Source organism: Falco naumanni, chromosome 8 (genome assembly GCF_017639655.2).
Source record: "Falco naumanni isolate bFalNau1 chromosome 8, bFalNau1.pat, whole genome shotgun sequence".
Lineage (NCBI taxonomy): Eukaryota > Metazoa > Chordata > Aves > Falconiformes > Falconidae > Falco > Falco naumanni.
The window spans coordinates 21,408,094-21,428,397 of record NC_054061.1 but is presented as its reverse complement, the minus strand read 5'-3'; the positions used below and the strand labels follow the sequence as shown (position 1 = coordinate 21,428,397).

At 51.8% G+C, this 20,304-nt stretch overlaps 2 protein-coding genes across 7 annotated transcripts in view; one reads left to right on the top strand and one right to left on the bottom strand.

Moving 5' to 3' along the window:
* Positions 1-7,572, top strand: part of PFDN1 (prefoldin subunit 1) — a 32,550-nt gene extending 24,978 nt beyond the window's left edge. The window contains exon 4 of the mRNA XM_040602643.1: positions 7,369-7,572. Coding sequence (XP_040458577.1) covers positions 7,369-7,452 — 84 coding nt within the window. The 3' untranslated portion in view covers positions 7,453-7,572. The remainder of the gene's footprint in view (positions 1-7,368) is intronic.
* Positions 7,573-9,283: 1,711 nt separating this feature from the next.
* Positions 9,284-20,304, bottom strand: part of CYSTM1 (cysteine rich transmembrane module containing 1) — a 30,937-nt gene continuing 19,916 nt past the window's right edge. For all 6 annotated transcript variants that reach the window (XM_040602640.1, XM_040602638.1, XM_040602637.1 and 3 more), the window contains one exon: positions 9,284-9,776. In XM_040602640.1, coding sequence (XP_040458574.1) covers positions 9,670-9,776 — 107 coding nt within the window. In that variant the 3' untranslated portion in view covers positions 9,284-9,669. The remainder of the gene's footprint in view (positions 9,777-20,304) is intronic.

The window sequence follows — 20,304 nt, the reverse complement described above, 5'->3', positions numbered from 1 at the left end:
TCTAGGCAGCTTCCTGAGAGCAGTAACTCTGCTTGGGAAGTCTTGAAGTGTATCTAAATATTTGGTGGTTGCTGTAGCATGGTAATTCCCAATGTGTGTATGTGCCACAGTGTTGCACTGGGTGAGGACCAGTGCTGGGTGGACACATCAGGGTGTAGGACTGCCTGCAGAGCCACCTCGCCCCATGGCTGATGCCCGCTATTTCAGTTTTTCCTGAAGCAGAAGCAGTTGGGTGTTGTTCAGCAGCTCCACCTCCTTCCCATTTATGGGTTCCAAGTGAAGTCCTGTTAAACAGAGTGCATGTCCTAGGTGCATCATCTTCCATAATATCATGCTGACCAAAACATTTGCCTGCCCACAGTGCATGTGATAATGGCTCAATGTGCTGTCCTCAGGCAAGGGAGATTTGGGCAATTTCAACCACCCTAACAACAGCAGCGGCCTCAAGAGTGAGGGCAGCTCACACTGCTGCTGCTGCCTGGCCCCCAGCATGCAGGCAGCACAGCTTGCTTTCCTCTAGGGGAAGATCCTTCCCCAGACAAGTATGTGTTCCTAGCTCTGTCCCAGGATCTGCTGATCACTTTCCCAAGAGTGTGCACACAGAGCCCATGAGGAATGCCAGTAATGCCCTGGGTTAACTTTGGGAGATGCAGAAGCTCTCGGCGAGCAGATTTATGGAGATGGTGTCACAAGATGAGTTGTATCCTCCTATTTGAGGTACTGCATCATGCCTGAAGACTCTGCAGCATTCCTCAATGGAAGCTGCTTAAGTGTGAGAGGGAGATGCCAGCAGCTGGTAGCCATGCATGCTGCGAGCCATGGGGCAGGATATATCCTCTGGGAAGGAACCTACCAGCTTCTTTCATCCTCACAAGTTGGATGTAAAACAAGTTTGTAGAAAAATTGTTTAAAAAAAAAACCAACAAAAAACCACAAACCTGAGATGAGAAGGTGTCTTCCAATACCAGATCCTTAAATTTCCATGGAAACGTTTTTGTATGGGTTTAAATATATTTATGTTCATGGGTCAGGGCTTGAAGCTCTTTTTCTCTTGCTGAGGTGAGGAAATTAGTGGAATTTGAGGAGTGAAAGTAGTAGACTTTGAATGAGAAACCAATACTTAAAACAAGAAATTCGCCTGTGAGCATGAGGAATAATACTCAGCATGAATAAACTGTGGCTGCTGTGTATAGATTTCCTTGAGAGCAGAAGTGCTGTTTTGGCTTTTGGAATTCAGCATGCACACTGTGAAACACTGTGCCAAACTACCAGCTCTAAACAAGGCTCTGCAGACATACAGGTCTGGCCAGTGGCTGACCAGCTCTCTCTGAAGGCAGAGGCATATGAATCACAGTACTGGGGGAAATATGTTGCTTTGATCATCAAAAGCCCATCTGAGAGGAGCTGATTAATACGTTTTTTTTCTTGCTGTGGAATCTGTGAATGCTGGCTCTTTAATCTGCTAGGAATGTAAGGTCTGGTGCGTCATCTGCTTCTCCAGTGAAGTACTCAGTAGCAGCGTGATGCAGTGGGAACAGAGGTGGGAGGCTCAAGCAGGAGGTGATTTCCCACCGTGTCAAAAGGCCATGGGCCACCTCTGTTAACCACAAGTCCTTTTCTTCTTTGGGGTGTGAACTGTAATTATATTTGCATTAAATCTAGTATTTCCACAGCTGGTGCCAAAAGCAAATAGTGTGGAGCTGGTCAGAGAGCAAGTGTTGGCCGTGACAGCAAGCAAAATGCAAGGAAGAGCCATGAACAGTGAGGGATGGCTTATGGACGCTGCTGTACATAGCCTCTGGCTGGGGCCAGTCAAGCTGGTACTTCCAAGAGCTTGTGCTTTGTACTCAGGTGATGAGAAGAGGCAACTGGAGCTGGCAGCAGCTGCCCAGAGCTGCTGCTGGAGAGTGGAGTGTGTTGGCAGTGGGCACTGCAGCCTGCTGTCCTTGCTGGGTCTGTGGGCTGTGCAAGGCAGCTGCCCTGCCCTCCTTGTGGGCAGGATTGGGGCTGGCAGTCCTTCCTGCCAGCCCATGCGGCTCCTTCCACAGGGCTGTCAGCTGCACAGCTGCTCTTCCTCCTGGGAAGGATTCCTGGGAGATTGGCCTGCATTGCCTGTTGGATGGGGCTGCATGAGCCGCCAGTCCTGTTTTTGGCTGCATCTCTGATCACATGGGAGACTGCGCTTTTACTCTGCATAGCTGTACTGAAACCCCCACAGGTTAGCTCCTCACCTCACCCCACATACCTGATTTAGGAGGGCTGCAGGAAGGCTTGAAAGTGGGGAAAGCTCCTGGGAACTGGAAGGGAAGAGTAAAGGCCAGGCTGATGGTGCCCGTCTGTGGTCAGGTGCAGGAGAGCCTCACAGCTGCTGGTAGGTGCTAGGAGGTCCAGCTGGTGGGATTGGCTCTGCTGCCTGAAGAAGAGTTCATGGCCATCTCTTCTCACCCTCCATCTTGGTGTCTTTAACATGGCAAACCTTTAACATGGCAAACCTACTTCCAGAAAGCAGATTTGGGTGAGAACACTTCCTTTTGCGCTAGTTTTCAGATGGATCATCAGGGCTGTGGTTTGTTTTGCTGTTGCAGCCCTTCCTGGCTAGGGAAGGTGACTGTTGTTGGCAACGGTATTAGCTTAAAGGAATTACAGAACTACAGGCTGAGAGGCATTGACTGTGCTGGCTTTTTGGGGGCATCTTCTGCAGTTTTGCACCCTATCAGCTGTTCTGCATGTGGCCCAGACCTTGCTAGCCTGTCGCAGTAGCCATGTGCTGGTCTCATGTCTCAGTGCAGGAGGCAGGACCTTTCCTGCGTGGGGACAGAGCAGGGCAGGAGGGGGAACTGAAGAGCTGTCACTGCAAATAAGGGGTTGGATGAGAACTGTGGTGGGGACAAGTGAGTGTGCAAGACCTTGTCCTGTGCTGGGGCAGGGCAGCTGGTGTGCAGTGTGCTGCCTGACTGGAAATCTGTAGTTGCAAATCCTCTACCTTCCCACATGCTGGCAGCCTCGGGCTCCCCTTCCTTGCTGCTGCGGTGGACAGGCTTCTCGCTTCTCAGGTGCTGATGGGACCTGCAACCTCAGGTCATTCCTCCACGTGGGAGTTGCTGTGTGTGGGTCATGGGAACAAAGCTGCATTTCTGAAACCTCTGAAAGCCACAGGGCAGCGGAGGCTGGTGGGGGTGCGTGTGCACAGTGCCCTTGCTGAGCAGGCCTTCAGAAGCTGCGCCTCTTAAGTAAGTTTCAGTAACACTCAAGAGGTGTATTTTGCAGTGTGGTAGATAAATTTCTAGCAAGTTGATGTGGCAGCGGTGAACCAGGAGGGAGAATCAGCCCCTTGCTGCAGCCAGAGCCATCAGCTGACAAACCAGCCTCTTCCTGCTGTGCCTGTCTGTGTTTCCTCCTTTACTGCCTTGCCACGCTCTTTGCGTAACTGCTTGGGGAGATGCCAGCACCTCAAGGCACTGCCTGGCTTCACTGCAGAGCATGGCTCTGTTTGTAAGCCATGAGTTTGTACTTTTCTGGGAGCTGAGTGGTGTGTGTCAACTTCACCCCATCGCCTTCCCAGAGCAAATCTTTCTCAGTCCTACCCTGAGACTCCATGACTCAGGCAGTGGTGTCTCTCACTGGTTTGCGTAACCACCTTGTCTGAATGGAGGCACCCAGGGGCGGGTGGGTAGGTGGGGGCAGTGTACAGCACCGCTGGTGTGGGGAGCAGGTAGGAGCTCTGAATCTGCAACTCATAGGTTGTGGAGCCTCTGAAGTCAAGCGGCTTGCCGTGCAGGGCCAGTGTGCTGCCACGTCCTGTCTTTTGACTGGCCAGCACTGGAGCTACTGGTGTAAAAATAATATTAGAGGCTGCAGAGAGCAGCAGCCTTTGATTTCATGAAGGACCAAAACCAGCAGTACAGTTCTGGCACTGTACTGTAAATTTGCTGCTAGCTGCACTTGCTTTGGCACAGGCAACAGAGAATTAAACTAACACTTGCAGTGGTGAACACACCTTTGCAGGAAAATATATGCAACTTATTGGATGATGAGCTAAAACCTAGAAGCCATGGCCTGGCCCAGAATATAGGGTTAACTAGGGCTGCAAATCAACATCAAATGCAAATGAAAGCGTGCAGTTCAGGAAAGTTTGGAGGTGGGGTTTGGGAGGCTGCGGTAGTGTTCCTCCCACAGGGAGCAGGTACCAGCAGCCTGGCAGATCTGGCTGGACCGGAACAGCCTCCAGGGTGACTTAAGAGCTGTGCTGTCAGGCGGTCTCTGGGCTCTCAGAGAGCTGATGCAACTAGGCAGTGCATATGTCAGCCAGCTTGCTCACAGCACTGCTCCCTGGGAAGGTGAACGAGGGAGAGACAGTTTCCTGTCTAGACCCCAGTAATTGCGGTGAGGAGGGGTTTGCATGCAAGCTCCTGCTTTTTTCTCCTGTGATTACTAAAGCAGAAACCAGGCCACAGCTCCTCAGGAAGGAACCCCTTGCTTCTGCCATGTGTCTTGGAAAATGCCGTGACTGTGTGCTCCTTGCTCCCCCTTGATTCAGGCAGTTAGTTAGAGTGGGAGCCAGCTGCTGGGCTGGCTCTGGCACTGCCTGCTGCTGGCCTGCGGGAGAGCTCGGGAAGTTTGCAGCCCCCCAGCTGTGGGTCCAGGGTTTCCCTCGATGCTCAAGGATCACCCTGAGCCCAGGGAGGAGTCTCCCTGGAGGCTACTTTTGGGAGGAAGGAGTAAAAGTGTCAGGGCTAGCCCAGATCTTCTGGCCCCAAGAACTACATAACCAAGGAGAGGGAGATAAAAATTCCATGAATCCTTACCTGCCTGGGACTGCAGGTGATGCTTAAGTAAAGAAATGGCATTAAACCATGTCCCTTTGCCATGAACTGTGTAGCTCCAGCACCCCTGCTCCCCTGGGGAGGGTAGATAATGCCACTGCGCAGGAATGGGTGGCGGGGATCTGTGTGGGCTGTACAGCCATGAATGCTCCTGCACTGTCAGGGCCAAATGATCACCAGTGTGGCTTCCTAACAGGGGACATTTGAAATCCCACTGTGTTAGGAGAACAGAGCCATTGTTTGTTGCCCGCCAGCTCCTGGCTGCACATGGAGGCTTCCCTGTGTGGTGGCAGGGCTGCTTGGCTCTCCTGAGGTCACTGCTGGGGCCAACCTTCCAGAGCTGCTTCTGGAAATGTCTCTTGCTGCTTGATGGGCACCAGAGGGAGTGGGGAGGACAGAAAGCCAGAACTGTTTCATAGACTAATTGCATTAAAAAAAAAAAAAGTTTTAGTAGTAAATGAATATATAAAGCCAGCTCTGCTGATGCCATTCTTCTCTAAATCGGTAGAACGTGGTGGAGCTTGGACCCACGCAGGTTTTCTAGGACCTGTCTCCCCTTGCAGCCTTTGCATTCAGTTCCTTAGATGTGAAATCCCTCAGTGTCTGTCCAGGCAGTGTGAGTGCAGCACAGCAGTGGCAGAAGTCCTGCTTGTGCGTCAGCAAGTTGTTGGCAGCAGGAACCCACGCTGCACCTCCTCTCCCAGTGGTTTCCTCAAAAGCAGCTCTTGTAAGCAAGAGGGATCCATGTGCTTGGGGACTGCATGAGAGGCACAAGGAACTCTTTACTGTACCCACGGCCCTAGCTGTTGCTAACAACCTTTACTGTTTAAATAAAAGCCCTTTGATATCTAGAAACAGGGCTGGAGGAGATGTCCTCAGGGCATGGGCATTTCAGCTGAGTGTACAGAAGTGTCAGCACAGGTCTGCTGCAAGGGGGCTGGTGGGAAGTGATGGCAGCAGGACTGTACCATGTGCTAATGAATTTTCCTTCAGGGTTAGTGGTTGCAGCTCCCTGTGGGCTTGCAGGAGTCAGGGAGAGGCTGTCAGGGGAGCATCAGCTTCACAGTTCTTGCCTGCAGACAGCTGGCAGTGGCTGTGTCCTCTGGCTCACGTACAAGCCCCATCAGCCTGCTCCCCATAGCAGGAAGGTGCTGCTTGGTGGAGGCCAGTGCATGCTTTTACTGCAGCCTGTGCCCGTGGGTGCTGCTGTGCTCCAACCAGCTAGCAGCTGGGCGAGGACCCCAGAGCAGTCTGTTTTTACTCTTTCCTCCACCTCCCCTGCATGGTTGAGCAATACTGAGGACCTCTGCTGTCCTCCTTTAACTGTCCTTGGTTTTGATGGGCTTCAGAGGTCATTTGTGGCATACTGGGCACCTCTGCCTGTGGCTGAGGTGGCCTTTGGTGGAGTCTAAAAAGGATAGGATGCTTTAGGATGAGGCCCAGACTCCCGTAATTTAAATAATAAACCTGCCAATGCTTATTGGAACGTAGCTTGGCCTGGAAAACAAGCTCTATAGAGCTCCCCAGGCCTGGGAAGGTGCTCGGTGTGGGAGCAGTGTGCTGCAGCTGTCCCCAGCAGGCTTTGCTGAGAAGAGGACCTTGTAACTACAACAATCCCCAAACTAGCATGTAACAGGTACTACCCATGGAGCCTCGCATCTGCCCCCAAGGGCTCTCCATATGGAGAGCTCTGGGGAGCCTCCCCGAGGGTCCCCCCCAACCCATAATGAAATGCATTTGGACAGTGCTCTCCCTGGTGCTCTCCCTGCTGCCGCCAAAGGAGGTCTGCACCCAGCAGCAAGGGCTGCACACACACAGCAACGCCTTCTGCCAGCCTGGTGTCTACCAGAGACTGTTGTGTCTGTTGTTTGGAAACCCAGAAAAAATAGTCAAAAGAGCCAAGTGCTGGTTTTTCCAGTCACCTAGGAGCACCCAGACTAGCAGGAAAAAACGCTGCATGCTGAATTCCTATCTTGGGATGCACAGCTTTGGGCTGCTTCCCTGCCAAGCCTAGCGTAATTAAAGATGATTAAGGAAACACATGTATTTGGTGATGATGCCAGGGAATTTCTGATAGAAAGGAGGGTCTGGGTTTAGAAAAGTGGTCCAGCTGGTAAATAGAGCCTTTTTTACCAAAGTGTGAAAGGATTTTGCTGTTGTGTCTATGACGAGGCCTCAGCAAATTAATTCCTCTCTGGGCTCCACGTATTGCGGGATCTGATATTATTTCCTTCCTTCCTATGGTTAATATGTCGCACTTTTTGCAGCTCTGCTGTTGCAACAGCCCCAGTAGCTCTGAGGAGGTTTCAGAGGGAACAAAATTCAGTCTATGTAAATGTTGCCCAGGCTAAATATTAATGCTTCCAGGATGCCTCTGGAAATGAATAATGGCTGTCCTTGCTTCAGGAAGCCCGTAGAGTTGTGTGTGCCCTCGGCAGCTGGCTGCCTGCAGCGCCGCCCTGGGAAGCTCTTGGCCCCAGCACTCTGGCACGTGCTGTCATTGCCAAGGTGGACCTTAACTCTCCTCTTGCTTTCTGTCTTGCAGCAGAAGAAGTCGTACCTGGAGCGGAGTGTAAAGGAAGCAGAAGATAACATTCGCGAAATGCTGATGGCCCGGAGGGCACAGTAGCCTGTCCCTGTGCCTGCTGGGTGGTTTATGGGCAGCTCTGCCTGCGTGCTGCTTGCTGCCGCCTGGCTGCACAAGCTCTGTTCTGTGGCAGTTCCAATAAAACTCTGCTGCAAAGCCTTAGCTCATTTCCTCTGCCTGCTCCCTTGCAGCAGCTGCTCTCCCCTTAGGAATCTGACAGAGAAAGGAGGCAGCGGTACGATTTGGGATGAGTGCCCTTCAGGGAATCCTTTTTCACTTTAAAGCAGCCATAGACCTTGCCTTCTGGAAAGAAGTTGCACCACTCAGCACTGGGGAAGGCTTGCTGCCTTGTTCTGCTGGAGTGGGGCTGGCAAAACTGTGGTGGGGGAAAAGAGGCAGGCAGGGTGGAGCAGGGCTGGGAGTCACAGGCACTTCCAGGTCTGTGACAGGTGGTGATGGGCCCTGGTTCCCTCCTTGTACAGATGGGCCTGGCAGAGCCCCAGTGCAGCAGTGAGCTCATGGAGGGCCAGTGCCACCCTGTGCTTTGTGCTCACAGTGCACCAGCCTGGTCTCCTTCCCTACTCAATGGAACTTACAGGGCTTCAAGCAAGGGGCTTGAAGGCTCCTGGGGCCAGGCTGCTGCCAGGGGCCCTCATTAACTACCTAAATAACCTAAAACAGATCGTAATGCCTCAGACGAGCCACAAAACTGAGTTTCTGAGACCCAAGTAGAGGGGCACAGAGGGGCCAGGCTGCACCACAGGAGGCATTGTGCTCACTCGGGGAAACTCCCAGACAAAAAAGTGCATAGGAACCCAGCAAGGTGCCTTGTGAGGCCTAAGGAAGCCTCACAGCATGGCAGCTGTGGCACTGCCATGCGGTTTGCAGCTAAGCCCTCTCCCTACCTTCGGTCCGCCAGGCCTGGATGCCAGACCCAGGCCCCTGCAGGAGCAAGGAAGCAGAGGTGCTGCAGCAGAGGCACAGCCTTAGGGTCCCAATGAGCACAACCCTCATTTAGCTGAGCTTGGGCCACTCTTCATTCTGGTGCCTTTCAGGGAGGCTGGAAACTGAGGAGTGGCGAGCACCCTGCTGCAAAAAGGTCCAAGATTCTCTTGGTGATCTTTGGGCAATAAACAATGCCAATGTGTGTCAGTCCACCAGGACTGGTTTTGATCATGAGGCGGGGAGAACAGCAGCTAACCAGGGCACTGGGCAGCTGGTGACCAGCAGCAGGTTTCTCCACTTCTATGCAGATTAAAGCTTTTTATCCCTTTTCTGGGTAGGCTGTGCTATGAAACAGCTTCAGCTGTAACTTGAAACTAAATTAATCTGTGGCCTTGTTTCTTCTTACTCATTAATTTACTGCCCTGCAAGCTCATACACTGCAGCAGCTGGATGATGGATCACTGCTCAAAATCCCTGAGTGGTATCAGTCCTTCCACAAAAGCTGTGGCTGTGCACATGCAGCAGCTCAGCATGTGGCCCCCCCCTCCCCCCCAACTCTGCCATCCCAGGAACTGCTGGAGAGGCCCCTGGTCCCAGAAGGGGACTTGCATGTCCACCTGTGAGTAAGCAGGGGGATGAAAAACCAACTGAGCTGCCCCATGTGGGACTAGAGAGTGAGTGGTGGCAGACATGGGTGCTCCACCCCTGCTCATTTCACTTCACTTCCACAACTTGTGCACCAGGTTGCTGGCAGAAAATCCCCCAGATGCTGGTAACAGCAAGGCCAAACAATACCAGCCCCAGCCCCAGTGAGGGGTCGAGGCAAAAACTTATGCAGCAAAGTTGCTTGAAACAAAGTCCATCATTGCTGCCACAGAGTCCAGGCTTGTGGGAGGCTGAGAACAGACAGCGACGAGGGAAGCACACCCTCTATGGGACAGATTTATTGAAACAGTCAGGACCTAGCAAAGAAAATCAACTGTTGGCTTTAATTATTGCGTATGTCTCCATTTCTAGGACTAGGAAAATTTCAACTGATAAATATACATTTCATCAGAATGCCTTTGGCTGAAATACACCACTAGCACATTCTTCAAAATTACAACAAAAGTCTTAGAAATGTTAAAAAGGGATTTTTCCTTTACTAAAATAAAGGAGCACACCCCCCACCCCAACAAGGCGCTAGGACTGACAGACAGGAACTCTTGGCTGTGCAAAGCAGAGTGTTGATTACAGTAACAGAAGGAAGTCGAGACAGGAGTGGGGAGCCTGCATAGCACTCAGTGAGAGGTATGGGAGGCAGCTGCAGTGGAGTCAGGTCAGCATGTCCCAGAGGCAGCAGCAGCAGAGTGCAGTCCAGCATGCCGTCAGGCAGGCACTCTCCCCCGTGTCATCCCTCCGCCGCTCCTCCACGACATACACTGTGGGGACAGGAGAGCTCGGTCAGTCAGAGAGCAGCACAGCAATGCCCACAGCAGCCAGCCACATCTGCTGCCTCAGTACAGCTGGAGTGCCCCTCCGCACCCCAGTCCTCAGTTTGGGCAGCCCACGCTTGCTGGAGAGAAGCTGGTGCACTAGGAAGCACCTGCAGGAGGGGAGGCGCTGAGCTCCTCATGCTGGGTGCTGCAGCCCCTCCAGCCACAATTTCATCACCACAGCAGCATCCTGCAAGGACCCGCTGACCCCTCCCATTGCTGCAGTACCCCTCAGATGCAAAAGGTCCCCCAGGGGACCTGCTTCCTTCCGCAGCTGGGCCCAGACTGGTGGGACCGTGCAACCTTACAATCTTGACACAAGCAGCCAGTGCATGTCAGCCAGAACCAGGCTTCTGCCATGTCACATACAGTTACTGAGTAAGGAAATGGGCTCAGCCTGTAAAGCATCTGCTCCCGGCGAGCTGCCCTCTGGTGAGCACTGTGCCTAACCCTCCCTGCCACAGCCCCCAGCCACTGGGAGGTCCCTGCAGCATGGTGCCCACCGTGCCCCAGCTGAAGCCAGTGCCCTTCCAGGCCCAACACAGCTGCCTGTCCTGGGAGGTACCCAGCCCAGGCAGCAGTGCTGGAGAGGACCCTGCATGGCACCTGGGGTGCTGGGGAGGGAGTGGTGGGTCAGACGTGGCTAAGGGGCCAAACTTCCACCCAGCCACTCACTCCCTGCTCCTCCTCAGCAGGGCAAGATGGGAAAAAGAGGGTAAGAAATCTCATAGATGGGAAGATTGCTCACCTAATACCATCACTGACAAAAATGGGCTCAACTTGAGAAAAACTAAACTAATTTGTCACCGATTAAAATAGATTTGGGTAGTGGGGAACAAAGACAAACACTAACCCGCCACTCTCCCTCCTGCCTCCTCCACCTCACTGCACATAGGGATGGAGAGTGGGTCCCGTGGCCTGTGCACAGCAGCTCCTCCCCTCTGCTACATCCTGGGAGAGGTGAGCTGTGTGATGGTGCATGCCAGCAGGGCTGGGGTGGCTTCCCTGCAGCCCTGGCAGAGCCCATGGTGCCCTGCCACGCAATCTGTGCTTGGGCACCATTAATCTTTGGAGGGATCGTTAGGTACCTGGCGATGGAGAAGGCAGCTCAAGGCTCTCGGCACACTGCCATGACCAGTGGGAGCAGCTGCCCTGCACCAGACCAGGTGCTGCTGGGGGCTGTGGCTGGCCTGAGCTCCAACACAGGCACAGCCCCTGGGCTCCAGTGTAGGGTCCCTGCCAGGAAAGGCTCCTCTAACACGGGTCCTAGAAACACCCACCTGGCTCCATAGTCCTCCACGGGTTGCAGTGAACACCCAAAATGCCTCCTGCTCCTCCAGCCCTCTGCTGGTTCTTTTTTGTCCCCTCTTCTGTCTCTGGCATTTTCTGCCCTTTCTTAAATGTGTTCTCACAGAGCCACCAGCAGCTTTGCCGATATGCTCAGCAGTGTCCTGTGGTTAAGTCTGGTGCAAAGCCTTGCCACCTACAGCAGGACAAAGGTCTGGCAGGCAGGAGGTGGTCTCAAGGTAAGATTCAGCTACTTGTGTGCAAATGGCTGAATGGCCATGGGGAGGAGTTCAGTGGCAGAGCAGTGTCCCTCCTGCCCTCAAGGCTGGAGAAAGCTTGCTCTGCATTCTGGGCACTGGACAGAGGATGCTTTTGCACCAGCCAGCACTTCTCAGTGCTAGGAAGAGCTTGCTCTTCCCAGGCAGCAGGCCCCATGGAAACAGCAGGGATCAGCTATGGCTGATGGGCCTACCTGATTATAAAGCCACCTGGCCGCTGAGAGGAGAGTGGGCAGGAGGCAGCTGTGGCAGAGCTGGGATGCATCGCCTTCAGAGCCTCCTTCTCTCAGCCTTCAGCTGAGATCAAGGAACACTGACAGTACCCACATCCACCAGGCTCCAAATCAGCAGCAAGCTGACTTGGAAAACAAGTGGGTAGGCTTCTTGCTTTGGCACTTCCATGCACAATCAAAAAACACAGTTTTAGCATAGTGAAGATGACAAGAACCTGCCTGCTGCTAGGTCTGGCTGGGCCACAGGCAGGAGAGGCTGGATAGACACCCAGGGCAGAGTTTTCCAGGAGATGACAGCTTCCGTAGCTACAAATGCACTTGCAGTTTGTCTGGCTGTTGTCTGTTTAGACTGGCACCACTAAGTCAGCTTGCTTTAATAACTAGCTGTTCCCTGACACTGCTTTAGCTCTATCACACACATAACTGCCTCCTCCCCTAGGAAGTCAGGGCAGGAATCAGTCCTTGCTCCAGCTTTGTGTCCATCTTGCATGCTAGGGGACTTCCAGCTCTGTCTGCTCAGCACCAGAGACACAGCCAGCTCTTACCAGTCTAGGAGGCGGCAGTCCTCAGGCACTTCACCTGCCGAGGGGTGGATGCCTGGATCACACCCCCAAGTGCTTGGGGTATCACCTCATGCACAGAAGCCATTTAGGCTCTGCCCCTCCTGAGCTGCCCAGAGGCCCCCAGCAGAGCAGGCTGTTGGGATTTAGTGCACATTGCCTGCTGGCTGAAAGCACAGGAGGGAGCCCCAGGTTTGGATGGAGCTCTCCCAGGGTCTCCTGCCCGAGGCCAGTGTGCTGCCTGCTCTTTCTGCCAGCCCCTGAAACCCGTCAGGGACAGAGGAGCAGTTTACTTTGGTTCCTCCTCACTGAGCCTGGGCTATCATGTTGAGGAGTGCAGCACTTTTGAAGGCAGGCAGGTGACCCTCCTTAATGTTTTCTAGGGTCTGTGTGGGAAATGGGCCCTCACGCAAGAGTCTGACCCAGGCAGGCAGCTAGTGCTTTAAGTCAAGTGGCTGAACATGTGGTGTTGACAGGCAGGAGACGGCTCACGTCATCAACCTGGTCCTCCCATGGGCTTGCTTTGTGCTCAGAAAAGTGTGTCGCTGCCCTCCTTCACCGCTTCAATTCTCTCAAGAGCGATGAGTGGAAGATAATGTGCTCTGGTTTACATGATACCAAAATCCTGCCACCATCAGGGTAGGGCAGAGAGAGAAATAACCCAGTAACCCCCTGCAAATATCTGCCCTCAGGTACAGCCTGTAGCCCAGCCTCATGCAGCCTCCCTCTCACCAACAGGTATAACGAGAGGAGGCATCTGCTCTGCAGGCACAGCCCAGCTCCAGAGGAGCCACTGCAAGGCACTAGCAAAGGACAGCTATCCATCCTTCCCTCCGAGGCCTTGCAGCTGCCTGTGAGCACGCAGTCACACGTGTAGTGCCCTTGCTCCAGGAACGTCAGGGCTGAAGCACATCTCTTCTCCAGACAGCCCCAGAAGGAGGTGGCAGCATGCTGCAGTGCTGTGACAGGCTGTGCTGGAGCAGGAGAGGTTTCCCATGCTCTCCTCTCCCAGGAGCTGCTGGCCTGGCCTGCCCCTGCAGAGCTAAAGCAGGCACCTCCAGGTAGGAGCAGACCTGTATCCGATGGAAACCTGGCTCCCATGCACAGAGCGGGGCTCAGCACCTTCTCCAGCACGATGTCAGGCAAACATCATCCTGGGAGTGGTTTGGAGAAGGCAATTCCCTCCTCTCTGAGGCATGCCTGCTCCGAGCTCTATCAAGACACCAAAACCTTCCTGGGCTGGGCATTCCCCCACCACCCACCCCCCAAAAAAATAACAAAAAAAAAAGAGAACAAAGCTGCAGGTGCTGGTGCCAGGGCTGGGGGGCACTGGCAGGCGGACACCCCTGCTAATGACATCTGATAATTATCCCAAATTAATGAGGGCTGGAAAGCGGCCGGTGGGGCCCCTGTGGGCTGTTGTCAGTGCTGCAGCAGTGGGGGAGGCTGCAGCTCTGCCATACCAGCAAGGAGTGCAGAACAAGGTGAATGACTTGTAAGCCCAGAACCCTGGCCGCCTCCTGCAACCCAAGAGTCTGTTTCATCCCTTTGAAAGAGTGGACCACAGACCCATCCCATCCAAAGGGGGAACCTGTCCCAAGCCTGACAGGACTTTGGTCAGGCCCTTCCCTGTTACCTGCCCACAGCCCCAAACTTGCACTCAAAACCATGCATGGAAGACTTACAAAGGCTTCACGTTCAAAAGCATAAAAGACTTGTGTTTGGCCTCATACAGCATTATGTCTGTACCTCTTTATTCACTGCCTGTTCTCCCTGGTGAGGTGACCCAAGTCTGCTTGTTCCTGTACACCACCGTGCAGTGCAAGCTGTCATCAAGCAGCTGGTCAGGTCCCTGGAGCACTGGGCTATAGCAGCCACTGACTGCTCAGAAGCAGGAAAGGAGAGAACCGTGCCCTGCCATCCAGGGGAGAAGCTGGCTTAGCAGAGCTGCCCGCACTGTTTTACTTTCCTTCCTCAACTGGCACTGCTGGGAACAGCTGGACACCCCGACACTTGATCCATTTACCCTCCTCAGCTAGGCAACATTCTTCCCAGCAGCACACAGAGCTGCCCTTCTTTCTGGCTCAACACATCAAGCCCTAGTGAGAAGTGAGCCCTGGCACCACACGATGCCTTTTTGCAAACCCAGTCATACAGCTGAGCCGTTCAGGAAGGAGAGCGGCAGGACAGAGCTGTACAGAACAAGTTCAGCTTGCAAGGACTGAAGGAGGCACTGTCGTGTTTCAGGCTGGGAAAAACCTTAGGGCTTTTTCTCCCTGGTGGATCCAGGAGCTCTGAACAAACAGGTCTTTGGTGGCTTTGTTTCCTCTGAGAAGGTCCTGTTATAACAAATGAAGGCAAAACACATACTAAATGCTCCAAGAGTCCTGTATAAGATGATGACATGCAGTTATTTGGCAGGGCAGAGTGCACATAAAACAGCCAGAGATCGCCAAGGGCTCCTCACCAGAGTGGGGTACCAGCCATGCTCTCCTGCCCACGTTCACCTGGGAGAGGATGCTCACCAGCTCCTGCCATCCCTCAGAGTGAACAGCCCAGAGTGCTTTGCCCGTGGCTGCTCGGGAAACTTCCAAACCAGCTCCCTGTGCTGGAGCCTTGAGGCAGCTCTTGTTTCTAACTGGCTGCCAGGTGCCAAGCTGTCCTGCTTCGAAGCCATGGACAGCTGGATTGCTGCTGCCAGGGCATTGCCATACCCAGAACTGAGGGGGCCACAATGCCCTGAGACAACCAGATCTGCACAGCAGAAGGGGGCTGGGAGGATGTTTTGGCAGGCACTTGTTCCTGGTGGTCTGGAGGCAGCAGGGCGACTCTGACCTCTGGAAAACACCAGCAAGAACAGATACCACAGAACTCGCTCCAGAGCAGAGTCCTTGCAGCTTCAGACTGAGCGAAACCCAGGGGAACCTGACACCCTTCCCTGCCCCAGAAAAAGCTCTGCAGCATATGACACTCCTAAATCTGGTGGATAGCTCCGGTGGATAAGGTTATGCTGCTTTGGGGGTGCCTCGCATACACTCAGCTCTCTTGCTGGAGCAGCTGAGATGGACTGAGCTCAGTCTGACAGTACCTGGCCTGATAGTGGGTACCTTCTCCGAGCACTAAGGTATGGCACTTCAAACAGAGCACAGGTAGACCTTGCTAGCCAGCTGCTCTGGCCAGCCTCCAGCATGCATCTGCTGACCAGATGAGGCCATGTCCCTGCAACATAAACCATGGGCTGGAGGGCAGTTATTAGTTTCAGCTACTCCGGTCAAGCCCATCTTCAACCTGGTTGAAGGTGGCTGTATCTGTAGCAGCAGCCAAGGCGCCAACCAGGGAAGAGCTCTACCACCACTACCTTTTACTGCTAGAGTTAAAGCAATGTTGCTTTTTAGTAGCTCAGCGCAAAGCTACCAAGGAGCAATACTTGAGCCTACAGAAGATACAACCCATCAAATGATACACTATTGACAAGTCCTCCATCATAGCATGCAAACCAGTAAAGCATTTTGCTAGTTAGTCAGCAACTTGCAAAGAAGTCAGTGAAATTGAGTCTAAGTGCATACTCCGCTTGAGGATGGGTTCGTATAACCTTCCACACCCCAAAGCAGACTTGAGAAGGATGCTGCCCTGTGCAATTTATAATAAACTGTCCATGACTCCAGGCATACATGAAGAGTTTGCCTGAGGTATTTATGATTAATCCATTAGAAGTTTCAAACTACAGCCAAGTGCTGAGGACACACTGACAAAGCATATTCAAAGCATGTATAAAGTGCTATTATGAAACACTTGCTGAAATATTAAACAAAACTGCTTTTCCAAATTTGGGCCTGTACAGTGGGAGATTGGCACTTTCACTCCACAGCCACTCAGCTGGCTTGCATCGGATGCTGTGTCTCAGCACAAGTGGGTCACAGCAGCAGTGGGCATCACTCCTCCCCTGCCAGCCAGCACCCTCAGCTGCCTGCATGGCACTGCTGCTGGCAGCTTGTGCTAGAAAGGTCTGCACTGACCTGGCTGATACACAGGCACAACTGCACGCTAAACAATTCAGGGCAAGACTGGGACAGAAGAAGGGACAACAGCCACATCAAGACCTTTCTGGGACTCACCATGGGTTTTGGAAGGCGTGCCTTTCTGTTAGGAACAGTGAAACAGCACTGGAAAGGGACAATGTCCTTTTACTCTCTTCTGCTAAAAGCTGGAAGTCATTTAAACCAGCATCACATTGTGGCACAAGTACCTTTCTGCAGAAACTCTGAGAAAAAACCTGTGTTTTTCCCCATGCAGGGGGTTATGGTACTTTACCAAACCCATTCACCTTCCCAGTTCAAGGCAAGCCCCAAAGACAACCATTTGAAATACACATTTGAGAAGTCACTGCCTTCCACTGCACAGTTCCTCTCCCAGCAAAAGCAAGAGTCTCACTCCAGAGGGCAGCTCTCTTGCCACCGCCAGCCCACAGGAGCTGGTGTTTGCTGCTGCAGTCTGAGAGGAAATACAGCTGCCACTGGAAGTTTCCAGACTAAGAGAGTATCTGGGCAATACTCTAAATAAAAACAACTTTTTTTTACAGTCTTCCTTTACAGTTTGAGTTTAATGATCACTTTCTTTGAAGCTTCATCAATGCTTCGGAAAGTTGTATCTCTGTCACTGTCACCAGACAAATTGCCAGAGAAACAGCCATACAGCATTAATGCTGGAAAGCTTTTTCTGGTCATTTGGGTGTGGGGCTTATACAGGAGAGAACAACAGCAGAACAGGTGAAGGCCGGTCAGGAATTCACTTACAGCTACCAAAGTGCACAGGGTAAAGAACAGTTCAAAGGAAAGTTACATAAACTCTTCCCAGCCAAGCCTCCCATTCAGCTAGAGACATCCTATACCAATCTCATCTTGGACACTGTGCAACCAAACACCAGCTTCAAAATACTAACACAAACACAGCGACTGAAGTACCCAAGGAAATTCAAAGTACGTAGTAGCACCTTTATTCACTCTTCCCAGTCTATGCATTAGCGCTACTTTAAATGCAAATGTTCCCCTGTAAACAGCACAGTAAGAGACGGCGTAACAAAACCCTAAGCACCTTACTCAAACCTCTTAAAATCGTTTTCACAGAAAGCCTTGCACAGCACATTACTGATGCAAGCCACCAATGTCTTCCCAATTCACTAAAAAAACAGCATTTTTTCATTAACAAAGATCAGGTTCTCTACTGGAATAGCTTTGCCAACAAAACTCAACTCAAAATACTAAGGGAACGGCTTGTTTTTTACACTTCTTGTCACAAGCCTGAATGCCTCCAAGCCAGAAGGCACCCACTTTGCTGTGGAGAGCCTTATGGGGGACTTCATTAGCTGCTTTGTGCTTCTCTTTTGTCCAAGGTCATTCACACCAAAGATCTCCTATGGCATGCCAGGGTCCTTGCCACTATGAGCAGAAGCCCACGCACTTTGGGACTGGTGGTCTGATAGAGCAGAGAAACAAAGGTAATTTCCCTCAGAGGCACTATGCAGCACTTAGTTTTAGGCTCGTTTTGATGTTTCCATTGTTTTTTCTAAAACAGGATGGGAGAGAGTGTAAGCTTAGCAGACCCTCCCGTCTTCTAATCAGCCTTAAAAGAGGTAGATCACAATGAATCATGCTTACCCTGAACATGGCAGCACTCCCTGTAATCACACAGTACCAGCCTGCACAATCCAGTGCAAATAACTCCCACTTTGTTTTTAAAAAAATACTACAATGCCTTGTTATTTCACGTACAGTCTGCCTTTATCTTAAGCATACACATCTTGTTTTTTCTCATACCTAATTGATATGTTAATCATTAGCTCCGTGAGGGAAAGGCATAAGCAGTGCAGTACTTTTCACCCCATTTGGTATAAACTAAAATCATGACCTTAGGCTGTAGTGCTCCTTATCACAGCACTTTACTGGGTCTGCAAGGACTGCAGTACAAGGGCACTGGCTTTGATGACAGAACCAGCCCATCATGTCCCAGGGCCCAGGCACGGATATCATTGTTAAGGTACGGACTTACCCACATGGGGAGCCCCCACTGGAAAGCAGGCTGTGAAAGCACCCAAGAGCTCTTCAAGTCCTCCCAGAAGTCTCGCTGCACGCCACTGGGGGCCATGGCCCTTGTCTAGGTATTCCAGGTAGACAGCAAGCAAAAGCTCACTTCAGGCAAGCCAAGGGGCAGGCTCAGTCAAGAAGTCAGCTGCCTGGGGAGAAGCAAGGTGCACACACCACCAGCGTCAGCCCAATCTAGCACCAGCCAGCTGCAGGGGCTTTCCTCTTCCTAAAGCCAGAGGGCTAGGAGCATGAGAAAAGCAGTAAGTCTTGAAGTTTACTACTTCTTTAGCTCCAGCTGTGTGCTAGCCCACAGACCCACTCTGAATGCAAACAAGTTACACTCCTAGCTGCTACAAGCTGTTAGCCAAGGCCTGCAACACACAAGAGGAAGCAGCAGCAAGCAGTTTACCAACCACTGCTACTTCAGATCAAAAACTTCCCATGACACCTGCTTGAACATCTGTTTACCATAGTAACAACTGTTCAGACCAGAAATATTAATACCACAATCTTCTTGTCTGGGAAGAAGCACACGGCAGAAAAGGGACCAGTAAGCCTTTTCCCACATGTGAATGAAACGGGTTTTATCACAAGCCACTTCTGCACCAATAGCTTTGTTCTTGCTTGTCCAGCCAGCAAGCAAGAAGTCTTGCTTAAAATTGTACAACACCATTTGAATAATAATTTCTTACAAGGTTAAGCGCTGCCTACAGCAGATTGTTAATTCAAGTCAGTCTGTGCGTCTGGTTCTACCTTGAAAACATTCTTACCCAAGCCCACTGAAAGAAAGTCTTTCCATTCAGGAGGGAGGCCAGAACAGCAAAAGTCAGCACAAGGGTGTTAGTCGCAGCCAAGGAATGCAGAGGTGACAGCAACTAGAAATCACTGTTTCCTGAGCCACTCTTTAGTGCCTAGGTCTGCAGACCCAGCAATGCAAGATGAAGCGAAGCCCAGCCCTGATCTCTCACACAGCCACGTGTCCAGGAGTAAATCCCATGCAGGCAGCAAGTGCAGAAGAAGAGATTACATGACTCGGGAACAGGGACCCCAGGACTTCAACTAAAGCTTTCATACTAGCTGCCAACACAACTCCTCTCTGCCCCAGGCCTCCTCCCCAAGAGGATCTCCAGGGCAAGATCTCCAGGGTAAAGCCTGGGCACAGATGAGATCTAACTCCCTTGCCACAAAAGGCATTTAATTACTCTTTTTCCTCTCTGAGGATATTTGCTCATGCTTAACAGCCTCAAGCCTGTCACATCACATTCCCTGGTCCCCCAGCTCCTTCCTGCCCAGAGGCTTTCACTGTACACACAGTCTCTACTGACACCGTATTTGTATTTCAGGAAATACCTTAGCATGCTCCTGAAACACATAGCAGTCAGAGCCAGATGGAAATACAATAGCCTACTTCCAAGCAAAAATACTTTCCAAAGCTGCAAAACTCTCAAAGAAAGTTAACAGCTGACTTGCTCTTAAAGGTCTTTTCCAACCCCAATAATTCTATGATTCTAAATTTCACAATCCTCAGCTCCAAATGTAAACAGCTGTACTTCCTAGAGCCACCTGAGCAAAAAAAACATGTAACAAGGAAGCTGCCAGTGCATACAATGTGCGAATGCCCTTTGCCACCAGACAGTTGCTGCTGACCCAGCCCAGATTTCAGCCTGGACTCACGCAGAAGTGACTGATTTAGAACCACCCACACTGGTATCAGACCTGCCCTCTTCCATAGCTGCATGACTATATCCACCAGGTTAGGAAAATTCCTGCCTTTCAGTTCCTGCAAGTCTGAGAAGCTCTCACGGTCACCCTTGAGAGCTGTTTCAGCTTTCAGGGAGCTGAACAGGCAATGTATTTCAGGGAAATTACCACACAGGCCTGCCAAGTGAGCCAGAGCCAATGCTGCAATAGCCACATTTCATATAAGGGTAAAGTTGTTCCCCACTTAGACACCGTATATGCTCCAAGCGTGGGTTATGTCTGATCATAAACCGTGCAGATTTTCTTGCAGCTGAGCTCAGGGCTGGGAAAGAGGT